We start from the raw sequence: 20652 nt of genomic DNA, 5'->3' as shown, positions 1-20652 counted from the left end.
TCCCTGTAGCATTTTAGGCAGGTCAACTTAAGGATTTGCAAATGAATTTGGTACAACTTTCTGTGCACCACCCCCATGTCCCTATCACCATTTGAATACCATTCCTCTAAGATCCCTAGGGACAGTGTTGTTAACTTGAGCTGTCTAAGAAAAAGTACTTTTCCTGAATTACTCCTTTGGTTAAAGAACTGATTTTTAGGGGTACCTGGGTGGCTCAGTCGGTTGAGCGTCCGACTTCGGCTCAGGTCATGATCTCAAGGTTTGTGAGTTCAAGCCCCGTGTTGGGCTCTGTGCTGACAGCTCAGAGCCTGGGGCCTGCTTTGGATTCTGTGTCTCCCTCTCTCTCTGCTCCTCCCCCACTCATGCTCTGTCTCTCTCTCTCTCTCTCTCTCTCTCTGTCAAAAATAAATAAATATTTAAAAAAATTAAAAATAAAATAACTGATTTTTACAGTTTCTTAGATGGTACATTTTGAAATCTTACACATTTCTTACATGTTACATTTTGAAATCTGCTTTTGACCACTTGGCTAGCCAGTATATGTGCTATCTGAGCTATTGCCTCACTAGTCAGCTAACTCATTCTGTACATGCACAGATTCTGAACTGAGCCATATTAAGGGATCCTAGCATAATAGCTCCATCTGTTAATAAGAACTCAATTAGCATATACTACTGGAAAAGCACTGGAGAAACAAATAGGCAGCTTTTAACATGTAAATACTAACTGGGGAAAACAGTCTATTAAAATATTTTAAAAGAACTCTAAAAAAATAAACACTGTATTACTATTGCTCATCTTAAAATGTAATGAATAGGGCCCTTATCCCATGGAATGTCCTAAAATGTTTGGCTTAGTTGTACTACCGAGAGTGGCTTAAAGCAGAAGCAGAAAACCTTCCAGAAAGGATATGTTTGGCGTTCAGTCTCTGCAGATAGGAGTTGACCTTATCCTGGAATGCCAGAGTGGCTTCACATCCACAAGCATCTTCTGTGGAGATGAGTCTTCGTGCTTCTTGAATGGCTGATGATGACAGTATACAAAATGTTACAGCTAATTAGAAATCATAGCAAGTCAAGAAATCTAGAATTCAATACTTCCATTTTTAAGACTTACCTAAATGCATTTTCCAGGAGGTAAAAGGGTATAAGCACACAGAAAGAGGAGAAAATACTTTGGAATGCTAATGTCACAGAAGAAATTGAATTAGATGTTGGGAAGTGCTTACAGTTGCCAAAGCTGGGTGTTGGTTATATGAGAGTTCACTATATTCTCTATACTTTTGTGATCATTGGAAACTTTCTGTGATATGAAGGAAAATTTTAAAAAGTTGATGTAGGCGCAAGCCAAACATACAGAGCTAAGATAATTAATCTTATTATGATACTGTGTCCTTATTAAGACATGAAAATGAGGAAAACAGTTCTCTCTTTGGCCAAAATATTCAAGGATTAAATGAATAAAATGAAATAAAGGGAAATAAAGGGATTAAATTCAAGGATAATTCCTGATGTCCTATACAGACTCTTATTCTATTGGATGGTCTGAATTGAGAGTTCTAGTTCTTACCCATAAATACTTTGGAACTAAAAAATTCAGGTTGGTATCAACATTTAAGCAAAGAACCTGGGAGAATGATAATGCTAACTTCTAGTTCTTTCTGAAATACAGTGAGGCAGCTATTCCTACTCAGTATCACAGCCCCCAAAGTTGCCTAACAGAAGTAAGAGTAACTTCCCAGGTCTGAAGACTGGTATACAATCTTGCAGTCGGGTGGTACCACTGTCTGAGGACAGGGAGTGGTCTTTGCTCCCACATTTTCTCCTACATTTTACAAAGATAGGCTATTGAGGGGACCATAAATTCACTTGATTAAATATAATCTACCTACCTATCCAAATCCTGCTGACTTTTAGGGATAGCCAGTCCAAACCAGTCAGTCAGTAAGCCAGAAAGTAGCTACTGAAATTAAGTACATGCCCATCATCCCTGTACAGAGCATATAGTTGGCACTTAGAATACTTTTCCAGTGTTATCTCGCCTGATAGACTATAAGCTCTATGAGAGCAAGGGCTTAGCGGGGTATTCTAATTAAAACACTCCACAGAAAATTTAAAACTAGGATATAGCACAATTGAAAGTTGAGAGATAGATCCATTCACAATATCATCAAAAAGAATAAAATCTTTAGGAAAAAATTAACAAAAGAAGTACAAGACTTATACACTGCAAACTACAAAAACATTGATTTGTCTCCCATTCCTTCCTCAGGACCTGACAGGGTACTAGATATATGAGTAGCTCCACGAACACTTGCTGAGAAAATAAGTGAATGGCTAGACAAGTGAGGTCGTTACCTAACCCGTCATAAATTATACTGGAATCCCCATTTTCCAGGAGAAGAAAAAATGCCCAAGACTGATGTTTCTGAGGATTAAACACCTAGATAGGGTGACAGTACCCTGACATATTCAAATTCTAGAAGCAAGCTGCTCCCTATTACCCTCGCCCTCCTCAAGAAGCTGATCCATCCGTACTTCAAATGAAGAAGTAATTACCAAGTAACTGTCAGGGGCCGTGGAGGAGGCTAGGAATACAGACATCTACTACCTTCAGGGACTGGAATTCACAGTCTACAGGAGCATAAACATACAAGTCCCAAACTCTGACTTTGCTCCCGAAATCTGCTTCAGCCTCAGTCTTCCTCACCTCAACAGAGATACCTCATCCTCCTCCCAGCTGCTTAAGGCTGAAATAGGAAAATCATCCTTATTCCTCTCCTGCCCTATTCCCTGGTTCCTGTTCATTCTGCCTCTGAAAAGTATCTGAAATCATCTTGCTTCTGTCACCACTGCCACCCTCCTTGCCCAAACTGGGACCACTGCAACAGCCTCCGACTGGTCCCGTCTTCTGCTTTTCATCCCCTGCAATCCACACAGCAGGTAGGGTGACTTGTGAAAATATAAACAGAATGCCTCTGCTGCTTAAAACTCTCCAGTGACTTCCCATTTCCCATAGAATAAAATATAAACTCCTTGCCCTCACCCCAGTAGATCAGCAGGACTTGGCCCCTGCCTCACTCTCCCAGCTATCTAATACCACGCTTCTTCTGGCTGGTCATGCTTCCCTCACACTGGCTTTTCTCCCCTCCTCTCCCACCAAAGCCATCACCGCACAAGCACAGACTGTGGCATTGCTCTCCCTCCATCTGCCAGCCCCCCAATCCCAACCTAACTATGGCTGATGCTCGGGTCTCAGATGTCACTTCCTCATCCAGGCACTCCCCCAACCCACACTGTCTGAGGACCCTGTTCTTTACCCCTGGCTCTTATTTCATTTATAAATTGTCACTTCCTTGTCTTTTCCCCTTAGACTATTATCGAAGACCATACTTATTTTGTTCACAATTATATACCTAGTGCCTAGCACATAGTAGGCGCTCTATTTGCCGAATGGATGAAGGAATGGTTGAAGGAACACACAAGTAACCACAACACAAGGCATCCTGCGTTGAAAGAGGGCGGAGCTCAACAGAAGTAGAAGGGGAACCCTGGTAGAGGGGATAAAATTAAAACTAGGCCTGGAAATTAAAGAAACAAACAAACACTCTTTTGCAGTATTCGATTCACACAGGTAATTTAGAGAACACTTATGCAGGTAATGAAGCATATTGAAAATAAACACTAATAAAGTTACTGCACTAATGAAAATATTATGAATACTGCTGTAGACACATCCTTTAGTAAAAATATAAACACAGTCTAGAAGATATTTCCAACACACACACACACACAAATTTATATCCAGAGATGTGAAAAGTTCCTTTGAGTCAGTAAGAAAAATACAAATAACCAGATAGAAAAATAAGGGCATAAATAGCATTTCCCAATAAGAAACTGAAATGACCAAAAAATACAGGAAGAGGTGCTTAACCTCTCTAGCAACCAGGAAATGAAAGAAATAAAGACCACGGGGAGATACTTTTTTGCATCGATGAGACTGGCAAAAAATTAATGCAACAAAACCAAATGTTGGCAAGGATGCAGTTCTTGGATTTTGACGAGCAAAAGTGGCAAGGGAAGGGGATCCCAGCAGAGGGTGGAAACGGGCAGGGCATGTTTCCGGAACATCCACGTGGTGGAGCACAGGACGTGGAAAGGAACGAATCTGGGGATAAAGGGAGTGACCGGGTGAAGAAGAGAGGTCACCAGGGGCAGGGAGAGAGGGGACAGGTACAGAGCTTCAGTTTGCAATGATCAAATGCTATGGATGGAGTGTGGGATGGTTGCACAATAGGAATGCACTCCACTTAACTATACTTTTAAAACATCTTAAAAATGTTTAAAATGTGAAGTTGTACGTTATGTGTCTTACCACCACCACAACAGAAACTCTAACTTAGGACAGGACTTTGATTAGAAAGAGAAACAAAGACAGAGGAAGGACCCACGAGGGATGAATGGCCGTGGGCAGAATGGTTTCATTCTGAAGACAACTGAGAGCCACTGGAGGATTCGGACTGGGAGGAACAATCAGGACTGTGCTTCAGACTTGGAGAAGAAGGCTTCCTCCTGGAAGATTGTCCTTCCAAATGACATAGGCTTGAAGTCCAGTCTTTACCTGAGCACGTCTTCCTGTCTTCATTCAAGGTGTAGCCGGCATAACACTCGCAGTGATAGGCCGCTGCCCCGTCGTCCACACAGATGTGCTGGCAGCCGTGAGAGCCCAGAGCACACTTGCTGAGAACTGGCCGGGAGCGCGGCAGGAAAGAAAATATTCCCAAGTTACAGCAGGAAACCAAATGCAGATTTCTGGGTGAGAAAAGCTTCGGTATGGAGGCAACAGATGCTGAGGATGAACCCTTCAGTTGTCAGCAACAAATCTCCCACTTTTCAGGAGAAAGCCTGTTTTCCTGTTCTACATCTCACATGCCTCTAGCCTCGCCTTTTCCTGGCTCCCCCCTTTTCCCTTTCATTTCTTGCAGATATCTAGGGGGTGCCTTCTCTTTCTTTCCTGCCTTGCTCCTGGCCAGTTCTGACTTTGATTATATGGATCAGACCTTACCTTTGGCTTTTCGTGATGACCACGAATGCCTCCAACATCTCCAGCCACACGTGGATCATCATCACCATCACCAAAAATAATGTATTAGAGACCCACTTGCGCATGGAGCTAAATTTGATGCTGTGTTGACCAACGGCCTGGCCTTAAGCGTGTACAAAGTGGGAAAAGGGTGCCTGGGTGGCTCAGTCAGTTAAGCGTCCAGTTCTGGGTTTCGGCTCAGGTCATGATCTCATAGTTTGTGTGTTCGAGCCCCGCGACAGGCTCTGCATGGACAGTATGGAATCTGCCTGCGATTTCTCTCTCCCTCTCTCTCTCTCTCTCTCTGCCTCTCCCTGGCTTGCACTCTCTCTTTCAAAAAATAAACATTAAAAAAAAAAAGTGTACAAAGTGGGAGAGAAAACACGAGCCTGAGCACATATGCACACATACACAAAGAGATAGCAATAACAGTGATGATGGTGAGGAGATGTGTATGTTTGGATAGTGAGGCGTTTATTATCTGTCACAGTAAATATATTACAAGGAGGTAGATGGTTTGCCCAGATTTGAGTGGAGAGCAGACAAAAGTGCTGTGCTTGTCTGGTCCCATGTCCACACTGGCCCAGGACAAATGAAAACAGCAGGTCTCCCTTAATAAACCCAGAAAGTCTTTCATGGAAACACAGGTTCTTCGTCCAACATCACAGGAGACCAACCTAACTGGTTTGTCCCCCTCTAACTCTTAAGTGTTCCTCCACACTCAGGAAACTTCCGTGGCTCACTATTGCCTATAAAAGAGCTTTGGGGCACCTGGGTGGCTCAGTTGGTTAAGCATCCGACTTCAGCTCAGATCATGATCTCACCGTTCATGAGTTCAAGCCCTGCATCCGGCTCTGTGCTGACAGCTCAGAGCCTGGAGCCTGCTTCGGATTCTGTGTCTTCCTCCCTTTCTCTCTGCTCCTCCCCCACTCACACTCTGTCTCTGTCTCTCTCTCCCAAAAATAAATGAACATTAAAAACAATTTTTTTAATAAAAGAGCTTTGAGTGAAATGCAAGTCTCTACATAATTTATTCATAGATCATCTTTCCAGCTTTAACATTGATATTCCCCTTCATTACTTCAGATTTTTCTAGCAAAATGCCAAATAGCAGAATGTTTCGTTTTTCCCCTCATCCCAGGCTACCAGCGGCTCTACCGACAACAACGGGCCATGCCTCCACCCCCAACCCCCCCAATCCGGGGCTCCATATTTAATCTACAAGCCTTGCTACCGGCCAGCAGGGGAAAGCAGGCCATTGGAGGGGATGTGACCCAGGTTACGTACCCCAGCTTTAGAACAGTATCCATCATTACTTTAAAATATATAAACACTAACTTTCCACAACCTGGCCTTGCTCTTCTAGCTACCTTTGCAACCATGAAACAGTATGGCTTGGTGTTTGAGAGCATGTGTAACCACCAGAGTAAGGGCCTGGGTTCAAATCCTCACTCTGCTACTCACTAGCTGAGTGACCAGGGCCAAGTTATTCAACCTGTCTGTGCCTTGTTTCCTCATAAAGTTGCTCACAGCAAATGCCTAGAACCATGCACAGCATACAGCAGGCACTGAAGAATGTTGGATATTGTGACCTGGGAGTATTGCCTGGGGTAGTCTGCCCTAACTGAACACTTTCTTTGATTTTTTCAAAATAAAATGTTCTACTTTATTCCATAATATCTGTTAATTTAAGTGTACATTTGTTTTAGTTTCCTTTTTCGAGGTCTTCAGTGTTCCTGGTGGCTTAAGGTACCAAGTGGGATATTTGTAACCAGTTTGAGAAGTACAGCCATGAGGCTTCTCCACCCCAATGGACTTAGTCCTATCACTGAGCAAACCAACACAAGCCACTCCCCTTGGCCATCTGGCTCTCCAGTCCTCTGTCTAAACCTTCACCATCCTCACGGCTCACCTACTGCCCTACCCACTCCATACCCTTCTCCAGGCAGCCCACCTCCCCAGCATCCACAGCCCTCGGTTACTGTCTACCCCTCTTCCTGGCTAGTCTCTGCTTTCTCAAGGTGTTGGTTCTCTTTGCACCCAGTCTAGAAGTTGCTCAGAGACACAAAATGCATTTCTTTACATCCCCACAGCATTTTGCACAGTCCTGGAAAAAAAAATAGGTACTCAGTATTCTTTAATTGATTTGTTTTGTTTTCTTTTTCTTTTCTTTTTTTTTTTAAGTAGGCTGGATGCCCAGTGTGGAGACCAACATGGGGCTTGAACTCAGGACGCTGATCTCAAGACCTGAGCTGAGATCAAGAATCAGACGCTTAACTGACTGAGCCACCCAGGCACCCCTATTTTTCTTATTTTTTTTAAGTTTATTTATTTATTTTGAGAGAGAGAAAGAGAGAGAACCAGAGAGGGGCAGAGAGAGGGGGACAGAAGATCCGAATCAGGCTCCAGGCTGACAGCAAAGAGCCCGATGCGGAGCTCGAACTCACGAGCAGGGAGATTATGACCTGAGCTGAAGTCGAATGCTTAACCAACTCAGCCACCCAGGCGCCCCTCTTTTTTTTTTTTTTTAAAGGGAATTGGTGATTTGCCATTTCCCTTATTCTCTCTTCAAAAGGTCACATAATATCTCTCCTCAAGGGATAGGAACATATACATAAAAATCTTATTTAAAAGTTTGAATATGCCAAAATTAAACACCGCCTTGAGAGGCACAAATTTCTCTTAGAAAGTGTTTTTACATTATAAATGCCACCCTTTTCTGCCAGTGAGTTTAAATCAAATTAATGAGGATTGGCCAAGTCATAAGGCTCAGATTCACTGAAGATTGATCATCTAGAAACTGTCAGGGAACAACTTACTTCAAACTTACTGGAAGATCTGTGTGGGTCTAATTTAGTCATTGACAAAGTCTCCTTTACTAAAAGAATCCAGCTTTAAGATTAACGCTACAGAAAAGTTCCTGGCCAAGTTTTAATTGGAAAAAGATCAGTTCAGCCTATCACACCAAATAGTTACTGTCCAACTGACTTCCTTTAAAGTTCCCATTTGCTTTACAAGTCCCCAGTATACAGAGCTATAAAATTTTCCTGGATCAAGACCCTACATTCAATTAGCTCTTCTCATCTCCCCCGCTCCCTACCCATTTCTGAAGTGAGCTGTATTTGCAAAATGAAGCGAGCTCACTGCTGTCTGAGCTATGTGTGTCTTTGTCTATAAGTACCGTGGACGGTCTAAAGTCCGACTCTTTAAACTGTCTTTAAGAATCGCTCACTACGTGAATTGGAACTTGGTTTCCCTGCCATACAAAGAGCCAACAACGAAAGAATTTGTTCAGTGGACCTTACCAGAACACGTTTTATTATCTGCGTTCAGAGTGTAGCCTTCGTAGCATTCACAGTGATGAGACCCACCTCTGTCATTCACACAAATGTGCTGACAGCCATGTGTACCAAAAGCACATTGATCTTGAGCTGCCAAACAGAAGTCCAGGAGAAGAGAAATGAAAAGTAGAAAATTTTTGTATTACCCGTATATAACAATCTTCTTACTTGCAGCTAGAAATATATAAGAGGCAAACTTTCCTATTACAAACTTTCCACAGCCATCCGTACTATTGGCTCATACTGGACGTTGGCTGAGTTAAACAAAATCCTGCACACACAGTGCTTATTCTTCATCTTTCCCCAACTGATCTTCAAAATCACCAAGAAGGAGTTTTTATAATCTAAGTATCTCATAAATACTTTCTAAAGCATTCCTTCAGGACTTATTGTATTTACGCTGAATCAAAGGGATACCAGCAAATATGTGGCTAATTACACTAGATTTAGAAAGACATCAAATTTGAATCTGAAGAAACTGTAATTCAGCCCTCTCCTGTTATAAGTGAGGAAGCTGAGGGGCGCCTGGGTGGCTCAGTCAGTTAAGCGTCTGACTTCAGCTCAGGTCATGATCTCACGATTCGTGGGTTTGAGCCCCATGTCAGGCTCTGTGCTGACAGCTCAGAGCCTGGAGCCTGCTTCGTATTCTGTGTCTCCCTCTCTCTCTGCTTACACTCTGTCTCTCTCTCAACAATAAATAAACAGTAAAAAATAAATAAATAAATAAGTGAGGAAGCTGAATCCAAAGGAAACCAACTGACTCAGAGCAGCATCAGAACTCAAGACCCAAACTCAGCGCACTTTTCTGTATGCAGACAGGATACTTTTCAACTACTTTTTATCTTTAAACTTTTCACTTTGAAATCATCGCAAGGCATATGAAAAAGTTCCAAAAATAGTACAAAAATTCCTGTACTCACCCATCTCCCCAAATGTTAGCATCCCACACAACCATGGTACAATTATCAAAACTGGGAAATTAACGCTGACACAGTACTATTAACTAATCTACAGACCCTCATTCAAATTTTGCCATTTGTTCCGCCACTAATGTCCTTTTCCTGGTCCAGGATCCAATCTAGGACCCACATTGCATTTCATTGTCACATGTCCCTAGTTCAGTCTTTATCTTTCATGACCTTGACACTTCCGAGAAACGGTGGAAAATCACTTTGTAGAATGTCTCCAAGTTTAGGTTTGTTTGAAGTTTCCTCATGATTCTGGATGTTTAGCAAGAATACAACAGAAGTACTATGGTGCCCTCAGGACATCATGTCAGGAGATGCATGATGTCACCGCGGGGCATTACTGGAGGTGTTCACTCTGACCACTTGGTTCAAGTAATGCCTGCCAGGTTTCTCCGCTATGAAGTAACTGTTTTTCCCATGGTAGGTAATAAATACCTTGTGGAGCGTTCTTTGATTTTAACCTACTAAACTGTCTTCAGCATCTGGAAAGCACTGAAAGGGCTCGGTACAGAGATGGAAATGAACTACACACTCATGCGTGTGGCCCATGATACATACATCCTGCCATTTCTGACTTGTCTAATAAGACCGGTCTGACTTACTAGACAAGTCAGAAATGGGAAAACCCCAAGAGAGAAAAACCAACCAAGTGTCTTGTCAGCATGACCTATGCCTCCAACACCAGCTAGGGAGGCATATAGATAGGGAGGTAGCAAAAGTAAACCCTCCTCTCCCACTTACCTGAACATGTTTTCTTGTCTTCATTCAAGGTGTAACCTTCATAGCACTCACAGTGATAAGAGCCAGTTCTATCATTCACACAGATGTGTTCACATCCATGAGTGTTAAGAGCACACTTATTGGTAGCTATCAAAAGATGATCGGGACAAATGTAAACACACAGAAAACGTGGTAAATTAATTGAGCCACTACACACATGCACACACATACACACACACACACACACACACACACACACACACACATACTGCTACTGAAACAAGGCAGCTCAGCACAACAGGAAGACTACAGGACAGGAGGTTGGGAACTAAAGTCCTGTGTTAGCTCTTTCACTAACAGACCCTATGACATGGGTAAGTCTTCTTCCTCCGTTGTGTCTCCATTTCATCGTCTATAAAATGAGTATGTTGAATTAAATAATCTCTAAGTTTCCTTCCTCTCAAAAACTTTTTTCTAGGATTAAAAAAAAAATACACCTAATTCCCATCTTTATTGATTATATGTGAGTATTCATATACTAGATGAGTGAGAAGCTCCCTAAAGTTTCTTCTGTGTCTAAATTCAATAAGCAGCTTTGGTCACAGGGACAAAGGGGAAGCTTGTATTTAATTAAGTAAAATCCAGGAAAAGTTCCAAATCCTCAAAAGGACCAAAAGTGTTGGCCCCCTTCCTTCCTAACCCATTTCCCTACTAACCCTTTTCTCTAAAACTAATAATAAGTACTATAAATAAGCTGATTTAGATATTACCTCACTTTTCTCCTCTCACTTTTCTGCAACAATTTTGGAGGAAAAACGTGGATAAGCAAGAGTAAGCCAACCAAAAGGCAGTCAGGAGAAAAGCATACGGCCAGTCCAAACCCTAGAGAGTAGGTCCCCAGGTAAGTAGCAGTCAGACACCATCCCTGAGCAAGCCTCACCTGAGCATGTCTTCATATCGGCGTTCAGGGAATATCCTTGGCTACACTCACAGTGGTATCTGCCTTCCCCATCACTGATGCACACGTGCTGGCACTGGTGTGTGCCAAGTGCACACGGGTCCAGGGCTGTGCACAGGAAATTTACAATAGTCAGTATCGACACGTAAGACACATTCCAGATAACTCTCTTCCATGTCAGAGAGACATCACTCTCTGGGTTCCTCTCCAATTATAGTTCACTATAAACACTGGGTATTTGTTTTTGGCCTCTGGCTTATTAGAAATACAACTCTTCAACTAATAATGTTATGAATTTAAAATTACAGATTTTATTGTCAACTCTCTCAAAGAGAAAGGAAATTTTGAATTGGGAGCCAAAGCCAAGCACTTACATGGGTCAGGTCTTCAATTTATCCACCTGTTCAGGAAAAAAGACTTTTTACTTCCCAACTGCAAGACATGGGGAGAACTACAATGTACTTCTTGAAGGTCTGCGAGCTAGCTGGCCTATTGCAGCCAGAGATCTGGTTTCCAAGGGCTCTATCATTTGTGTCAAAACAGAAGTCACAGGCAGGCATCCCTCTGGGCCTGGAACTCTCTCACTCTTGGGCGGCAATACATATTTGAACATGCAAATGGTGGAGGGCAATGCCTGAATGTGCAGCATGGTGCTTGAGCCCAAATGTTTATGTATGAAACTTCAGGGCCTCTAATATCTGCAAGGAGAATAAACTCACATGCTTGATGCAAGCAGGTGAAAAGAAAAGGCAGACCAGAATAAATGAGATTATGTTAGCTAAACTGCATACCCATCGTTTCGCTCCTGGAGTTGTTAATATCTCATTGGATTTTTTTTTTCCCCTAGTGACACGCCTTGAAGAAGAATCAATGAATTTAGTCATTTCTGAGAAACCAAGGAGGACTGTTGGAGGAGGCTGGCATCCCTGGGCAGGTAACCCAGCCTCGACTGCTTTGGCAACAGGTCAAGGCTAATATTTGCCCAAGAAGGGCCTTTTCATGGGATGATCTTTCCAACCCGTTGACTACAACAAGCTGGCCCTCAGTCTTTTTTCCATAGAGAGGGGATTTTTTCCCCCAGAACAAGCAGGCCTTTTGTACCAGAAGGAAAAGATTGCCACTCACCACTTGCTACTTTATGGCCTTCAAGCCCAAACCCAGGTGCTAGCTGTGAGACCCAACTCTGCCACAGACCAGCATCTTTATGGAAAAGCTCTCACCCACAAGCATAAGGGGTTTTCCTGGGAGAAAGAAAGCCATGTTCTTTTGAGAAACCAATGAATACTAAGTAGATGCCACCAAAGCCAAGGATAGCTTGTGAAGGCCCAGTGTCTTGGGACAGGAAAGACAAGGGGCCACCAGCCAGGTCTGGTTGAGATGAGGCCAAACTTAACTCCAGACCAAGACTTCATCTCCCATTTCCTGACAAACTGGTGATTGCTGAGTTCCACATTAATTCTGATATAAAGACTCCTTGAAATTTGCAATTGTAATTATTGATTCACTTGTTTGTCTCATCACCACCCCCAAACTATTTTTATTGCTTGATAGTAGGGAAGGAATATCTTTATCTTCATATCATCAGTGATTAATTAATATACATCAAATAAAGAGATGGGGAATAGATTACATAGCAAACGGTATCTACATTTTAAAATTCACCTGAACCAGGGGCACCTGGGTGGCTCAGTTGGTTAAACATTCAACTCTTGATTTCGGCTCAGGTCATGATCTCATGGTTTGTGAGATCGAGTCCCATGTGGGGCTCTGTCCTGACAGCATGGAGTCTGCTTGGGATTCTCTCTCTCCCTCTCTCTCCACCACCCCCTCTGTTCATGTGCATGCACGCACACACATACATGCATGCACTCGCTCTCTCAAAATAAATTAAAAAACTAAAAATAAAAAATAAAAATAATAAAATTCACCTGAACTAAAAATTTGCCCATACCTGTTTGGATAACTCCATGGAGGGCTTTGAAAGACTATACCTCTAAATGATTTTAAAAACTAAAGCATGAATATAGATAGAGAAAGATAGACAGACAGACAGATGGATAGATAGTAGAAAAAAGAAACTTAAAAAAGTATGAGTCTCACACATCCATAACTCTGATCAGTGACTAAAAATAAAGCCCAGCCTTAAGTAAATTCATATTCATGGATTTGATTGCTAAAAGTTCCAATTAAATTAGCATGCTCAGGGGTGCCTGGGTGGCTCAGTCTGTTGAGCATCCAACTTTGGCTCAGGTCATGATCTCCCGGTTCGTGAGTTTGAGCCCTGGGTCAGGCAGGCTCTGTGCTGACAGCTCGGAGCCTGGAGCCTGCTTCAGATTCTGTGTCTTCGTCTCTCTCTGCCCCTCCCCTGCTCATGCTCTGTCTCTGTGTCTCTCTCTCAAAAATAAATAAATAAACATTTAAAAAAAATTTTTTTTAATTAACATACTCATATTCAAACTCCATCCTAAAGGGAAAAAGACAGAAGGACAGTAACAATGATTTTTTTTAATCTGCTTCTTGCTACCTCACAAGTGAGCTGAAATCCCAACCTCCCTAATTCCTAATCCCATCCCTCCATGAAGAATAGTCAGAGGAAGAACAAAATCTGAAAACTAGTGTATCTAGGGAATAAGCAGAACCCTGACTGCCAGTTACACTGGAAAACAGGCCAGCTGATCCTTCCATGGACAGACAGCTGCTGCTCCTTGTTTTCTGCAGGAAAACAGGTAGAATTCTGTGACATTCAGAGATGGTAAAGCTAAGGAAAATATCTGGGGAAAATGGAGTTGTGGGCAGAGGGGAGAAAAGAGGTGTCTTGAGTTTTTTATTTTTATTTTTCTCTGACCCCATCAGGGAACAGCAGGATCATTTATCCTGGATATTTCTAGACCTTCACATTTCTAATGCAAACATGAAGATTTTATGAGCAAACCAAGTTACATATAAAGCAACTCTATATTCCTAAACCAACAAAGTGTGTTTATGTTGGTAAAAAAAAAAAAAAAAAAAACAAGAAAAGCACTGCTTATATTTTGGTTTTCCATAGAGTTTCCACCCCCCCCCCCAAAAAAGAATAAATCTTTTATTTCTTTTTCTTTGGATACACAGTGTCTGAATACAACATCTTTTCTATTTGGGAGCAAAGACTTACCACAAAAGGTCTCCTGGAATCTAGAGGAAAGTTTCTCGATGACCCCATAGGTCTCCACATAGAAAACATGCTCATCTAGGGGCTCACTGGCGATCATCTTGAGGGACTCCATGTCTGCCCGGTCCACGCCCACAGCATAGAGCTCAATACCAGATGCCCGGGCCCGAGCGGCCACCTCATTCACCTGGTCCTGAGGTCTTCCGTCTGTCACAATGATGGCCACCTTAGGGATGTTGGATGTGGGCCCCCGGGCTCCTGCCTCCACCGTGAAGGCCTCATCCATCGCTGTCTGGATAGCCAGACCCGACATGGTGCCTGTAGACAAGGGTGTGATCCTGGCCACAGCCTGCTTCAGCGACTGCTTATCCGAGTGGGTCTGGAGATGGAACTCAATCTTCACAGTGCTAGCATAGTTCACCACCGCCACCCGTGTGTCTGCTGCCCCAATGTCCAGAGTGTCGATTATCTGGGAGACAAAGGTTTTCACCTTGGTGAACTCTAGGGGCCGCACACTGCGAGAGCTATCAATGATAAACACCAAGTCCAAGGGCTTGCTCTTGCAAACACCTGCAAAGGAGGGTGTGGGAAAACAGGCATGACTAACCAATAATCTGATCCCAATCAGCAATAGAGTCATCCTCACACCCAGAGAGCCCTGGTGTTGGAGACCCCACTGTCTGTTATCTTCCCCCAAGACCATCCTCCCTTTAGATGTTGAAAACTCCAAGGCCGTCCAAATTCCTTACTAAGAATTCACATCAGGGGGTGAAGTTTCTCCAAATATCTCACCTACAGGCTGGCTGAACCCCAAAATTTCACCTAGAACCTCATCCCTCTGCTTCAAGTTTTGTTCCCAAGATTCCTCTTGACTCCCAGGAATGAAAGGATTCCAGATCTTTCTCAGGCACCTTGGCCATGAGCCAATGGGACAGTGTCCCCAAATGGTGTGAAAGGTGAGCTCAGGACAGCCTACCTGCACACTGTCTAGGCCTCACAGACACCTCAGGCAATGTTGCAGTTCAAGGCAAGCACACGACTGCTTTTCTGGAGATTTCCTTCTCCTACTCCAGTGCTAAGGAAAAACTGACCCAAGGGAAGCCCTAAATGCCCCCTCCTTCTCATCATTCATCAGGTTTAGCGAACTCTGGGGCCCCACAAGCCTGAGAGTGGGAAGAAGAATGACAACAACTTAATCTGACCCATGTGGGATGCCTGGGTGGCTCAGTCGGGTAAGTGTCCAACTCTTGGTTTCAGCTCGGGTCATGATCTCACGGTTCATGGGTTCAAGCCCTGCATTGGGCTCTGTGCTGATGGTACGGAGCCTACTTGGGATTCTGTCTCCCTCCCTCTCTGCCCTTCCCCTGCTCGCTCGGTCTCTCTCTCTCTCTCTCTCTCTCTCAAAAATAAACATAAAAAAAATTTTTTTTAAATCTGACCCATGTCCGCTGTGCTTCCAACTCTGTGCGTGTGTCTGGTTTTCAGAAGCAGAGACGTCCACTGGTGCCCACCCTCTGCCCCCACCAACCTCTCATGGTCACCCCCTTTTCACTTTTTTCATCCACCAGATACTTTCTTGAGGGCCTCCCACATATTAAGCCCTGGGGCTACAGAAACAAAGGAGCTTGTATCTTTCCTACTTAAAAGTACCAAGCAAGTTGCAGTAACACCGCAAAGCTTTGTTTCCGTCTCTGCCTTCTTCTCTTTCTCCCCCAATCTCATTCTACACTCCTCCCTCTCCCAGCCACCAAAATCAAGTCATAAAGTCAGGACTGGCTGAGAGAAAAGCCAGGTATTAAACATCTTTTTCAATTCATTCCTCCTCCTCCTCCTCTACACACACACACACACACACACACACACCACTCATCGTACACACCAAGTCCTAAATGGAAATGTAACTGATGCTTGAGCATGAAGCATCAACCAGGGTTCTTGCCTTTCTTAGCAGGGGGCTGGAAGGTGATGCTACTGTAAGAAGGCAATTTAGGGGCGCCTGGGTGGCTCGGTCGGTTAAGTGTCCGACTTCGGCTCAGGTCATGATCTCGCGGTCCGTGAGTTCGAGCCCCGCGTCGGGCTCTGGGCTGACGGCTCAGAGCCTGGAGCCTGTTTCGGATTCTCTGTCTCCCTCTCTCTCTGCCCCTCCCCTGTTCACGCTCTGTCTCTCTCTGTCTCAAAAATAAATAAACGTTAAAAAAAAAAATGTAAAAAAAAAAAAGAAGGCAATTTACACAGTGATCCAGGGGAAAAGATGGATTCAAAACAAACTCCTAGGCAAGACGGGTTGTGACAGAAAAAGCCCAATCTGGAACAGGATTGATGCCTTTATATAGTTTTCTTTAAAAACTTAAAATTATCGGGGCTCTTGGGTGGCTCAGTCGGTTGGGGGGCCGACTTCGGCTCAGGTCATGGTCTCGCGATCTGTGAGTTCGAGCCCCGCGTCAGGCTCTGTGCTGACAGCTCAGAGCCTGGAGCCTGTTTCGGATTCTGTGTCTCCCTCTCTCTGACCTTCCCCCATTCATGCTCTGTCTCTCTCTCTATCTCAAAAATAAATATACGTTAAAAAAATTTTTTTAAATAAATAAATAAAAACTGAAAATTATCCTCTTGGTTTTACCCAGCTTCCTGGAGGTATTCAATTAAAAAAAATAAACCATACCTTATTTCAATAACATCTTAGAGATCACAGTTATTGTACCAACACAGTAACTCTGTGAACAACCTTCAGAGGTGCAGAAGTTGTTTTTATACCCATTTTACAGGTGAGACGACTGAGGTTCAGGGAGGTGTAGGAGTCAGAAAACAGCAGATCATGGACTAGATTCCAAGTTTCCTGACTCCCAGCCTAAAGGGGCTTTTCACTGCATGGCTTTCTCTTTCTGAGGCAGTATTTTCCACCACAAAAAAATCAACATTATCTCATGTACCTAGTAAACATCCTGCTTGTTGTCTCTGAGTCACCACCCTGAAATATGCTGTATGTCATATATTTAGTTAAGTCAAAAGGAATTAATTCTTTAAAAAAAAAAACAAAAAAACCCAGAATTTCATTTCATCCCTTGATTACCATGCATCAGGAACAAGGAAGAAGAATCATACTGAAAATCCTCCATGGACATAGATATAGGTATTTCTGCATAACTGGAGTAAAAGGATAAATACATGGTGAGCCCATATTTGACAATGATTTCACTAACACCCAAATGGTGTCCTTACTAACGCCAAGGTTGTGTTCTTTTAGTAAATATGCATGATTCCTTCCTTCTCACATGGAATCCTGTGTCAGAGGGATATGGTGGACAGAATCATGCTCCCTCCCCCCAAAGATGTCTATGCCCTAATCCCCAGAACCTATAAGTATGTTACTTTATCTGGGAGAAAGACTTTGCAGATGTGATTAAGTTAATGACCTTAAGAAGGGAGTTCATCCTGAACTATTGGGATGGGTCTGATGTAATTACAGAGGCCCCTAAAAGTGGAAGAGAGGCAGGAGAGGAGACTCAGCCTGCCTTTGGTGGCTTTGAAAATAGGGAAAAGGCCATGAGCCAAAGAGTGAAGGCAGCCTCTACATGCTGAACCAGGCAAGGAAACAGTCTTCCCTAGACATTCCCCAAAGGGAAACAGCCCTGCTGACACAATTTTAGCCCTTTGAGACTAGTGTGAGACTTCTGATCTACAGAACACTTACTTAATACATATGTGCTGTTTTTAAGTCACTAAGTTTGTGCTAATTCATAACAGTATCAATAGAAAACTAATACAGGGAGACTCAACGTCGATGGCAAGACATTCTGTGAACATCTGGTTACTTCCTGATTGGATGCCCTCTGCAGTATCACTGGTTTTGAATCTCACTCCCCTTTACTAGATAGATGGCAGCGCTTTGATTCTCAGAAACCAAGAAAGTGAGAATCCGAATTTCCTAAAAGATTTCCATACTTCCAATTTTGCTGATTTCTGATAGTCCTGCTAGAAATAAAAGCCTATAGCAAAGCGTAGCAATTTCTGGGTGCAGAAAGAAGGCAATTTGAAAAAGGGTGACATGTAATGTTTATTAAAGGCTTTGCATTCAAGATCAGTTTGGATTTCAAGTAATGCAGGACCAGTGCTGCTTTGGAGGAACATGAACACCCCATGCAGAATCCCTCCTCCCTCTCCCAGTCCCATCCCCAAGGGAGGTGGGTCAGGACCAAGAGGTAAGGTTACCTTTTAGAAGAAAGGCTTCCCTACACTCCCAACCCCACCCTTCCTCCCATCCTGGAGCAACCAGTAGGTTACCACTGAAATTAACCTTTGTGAACCCTGGTACTCCCTGGTTCCAATGCTGTCACCATTTCAAATCCAGCCCACTGGGGCTGATGCAGGAATGAGTCCTTTGGCTCCTTCTCAACATTATCCAGAAAGGTGCAGAAGGGGAGAGACGAAACAAATCAACCTGAGGCATAAAGCGTCACTGGGTGAATGAGACTGGAGACCCAGAAAATGGCTTGATGCAGCCCATCTTCAGCAAGACTGAAACTGGACATTTTGGTAATGAAGATAAAGTTGTATGTAAACCATTTTAAGAGCTTGGTAGGCTGTAGCAGTGGAAAGACCCTTGTGTAGGATTTTGGAGCCCTCAGGAGTTTTATTCTGGGCTCTGACACTGATTTGCTCAGCCATTTGATAAACCTCTGTTTATGTGCTTTTAGAGGTTGTGTCAGATGCTCTTCCAGCTCTGCTGTACTAGAAACCTCTGCCAGAGGAACCAACTACTGACCAATCAGGGAAACGGAATTGTTCGCCAAAGACCCAGCGTCCTGGTGTTTGAGGATCTAAGTGAGTAAAGGTTGGGATTGGGACCCAGTCAGTTGGAGCATGACACCTGGTCTTGGCAGAAGACATGGAGACCAGGATGGTTACAAGACAGGTCTGGGGCCATCCAGGGGGCCTCTCAGGTTTCCTTCTTAGACTCACACCCCCACCCCACCCCCACCCCCGATATCCCCCCCTCCCCTGCCTCCACCCCGTGTGAAGTCCAGTTTGAATTCTGGTCCAGATCCTAGACTGGACCAAGACAGCCTGAAGGCTGTGGCCAGGGGAGGAAGGGTCACACACACAGAAGTGGGGCTATCGATGAAGTGATTTCCAGAGAACTAAAGGCAGAATCTCAGGAAGAAAAGGTTTGTTCAGAGGTAGGGGCTGGCACCAGAACGCTGAGAGGCGTTCCCGCGCTGCCCCATCCTCCAGGCCCAAATTGCAGACGGAAGTGCCTGGACTTTGAGCTTCAGGTGACCCAAATTCTAGTCCCCACTAGGAGTGGCTTTGGGCATCGCCCTTCCCCTTTCTGGACCGGTTTCCCCACAGGCTTCATCGGGAAACGGGATTCTCTGTCTCGCATCGCAGTCTGGCTCAGGCTGGGATGGACGGAACACTTGGAGGCTGCACGGGGCTTCTCCAGGTCGATGCTCCGCTTCCCTTACCACTCATCCTTCCCGCCTGGGCCTCCCTCCTTCCCTCCCTCCCTTCTGCCGGCTGTCCCTCCCTGGTGGCCGCTCGCGTCCCTCCCGAGCCGGGGTCCCACTGCCGCCCCCGTACCTGCGCCGCGGGCCCCGCCGGGCTGGCCGGTCCCGGAATAGGGCGCGCCGGTGGGGGCAGCGGGGGCAGGGCGGCGCCCGGGGCTGCCCGCTGGGCCGCGCATCCCCAGCCTCCGCGAGCCCGGGCGGGCCAGGGGGCCGGGGGCGGCGGGGGTCGGCGGCGGCAGCAGCAGCAGCGGCCAGAGCAGCAGGAGCAGTCCCGGGAGGTGGCGCAGCATGGCGGGCTCTGTACTCCTGCAGGGGTCTGTCGTCGAGGGCTCGCTCGTTCCTGCAGCTGCGGGCCTGAGCCCCGCGCCAAGGAGGCCAATTTAAAGGTCCCGCCGCCCCGCGCCCCGCCCACCCCGCGGCCCCGCCCACTCCGCCTGCCGGGCCGCCACCGGGCGCCGCGCCCGGGAGGAGCGGCCGGGCGCCGCGGGAGCCTGTGCGCGCATTCCGGCGGCAGAAACGGAATGTCTGGGCGAGCCGGCGGCGGCGCGGTGCCCGGAGCCCGGCCCGCGGAGGCCCCCGCCGGGCCTCGTCTGGGTGGGCTCGTCCGGGCGCCTCCTGCCCGCGCCCCGCCTCTCCTGAAACCTGGGTCCTGGCCTGCGAACCCCCTCCCGGCCGCAGCCCCGCCGCCCTGCGCCCTCCTCCCGCCCCTGCAAGGCCTGACCCTCGGCCCCAGCCCAGGAGGCCCAGGGCTCTGCCTTCCCGCTCCGGCCAGGGGTGCCTGCGGCGAGGTTTCATCTCGCTCCTCACACTGCATTCCTTTCCCCAGCCAAGTAACCCAAGTTTTTGCTATGGACTCTCGGTAAAAAGAAAAAAAAAAAGCCTCAGATTCTAGCAGCAAGAATAGAAATGCTTTCATCCCAGCTTCAAACAT

General features: G+C 45.2%; 1 protein-coding gene across 1 annotated transcript; it reads right to left on the bottom strand.

The window, feature by feature from the left end:
• Positions 1 to 862: 862 nt before the first annotated feature.
• On the bottom strand, positions 863 to 20011 carry MATN3 (matrilin 3). The gene is made up of 7 exons (XM_049652011.1): positions 19795 to 20011; positions 14221 to 14787; positions 11052 to 11177; positions 10133 to 10258; positions 8388 to 8513; positions 4621 to 4746; positions 863 to 1023 (listed from the first exon to the last, which is right to left on the bottom strand). Exons 1-7 carry the CDS (start codon positions 20009 to 20011, stop codon positions 863 to 865), a joined length of 1449 nt encoding a protein of 482 aa, XP_049507968.1.
• Positions 20012 to 20652: the final 641 nt, after the last annotated feature.

This window comes from Panthera uncia, assembly GCF_023721935.1.
Source record: "Panthera uncia isolate 11264 chromosome A3 unlocalized genomic scaffold, Puncia_PCG_1.0 HiC_scaffold_12, whole genome shotgun sequence".
NCBI classification, from domain to species: Eukaryota; Metazoa; Chordata; class Mammalia; order Carnivora; family Felidae; genus Panthera; species Panthera uncia.
The sequence above is the reverse complement of the archived record's forward strand: the minus strand, read 5'-3'. Positions and strand labels throughout refer to the sequence as shown.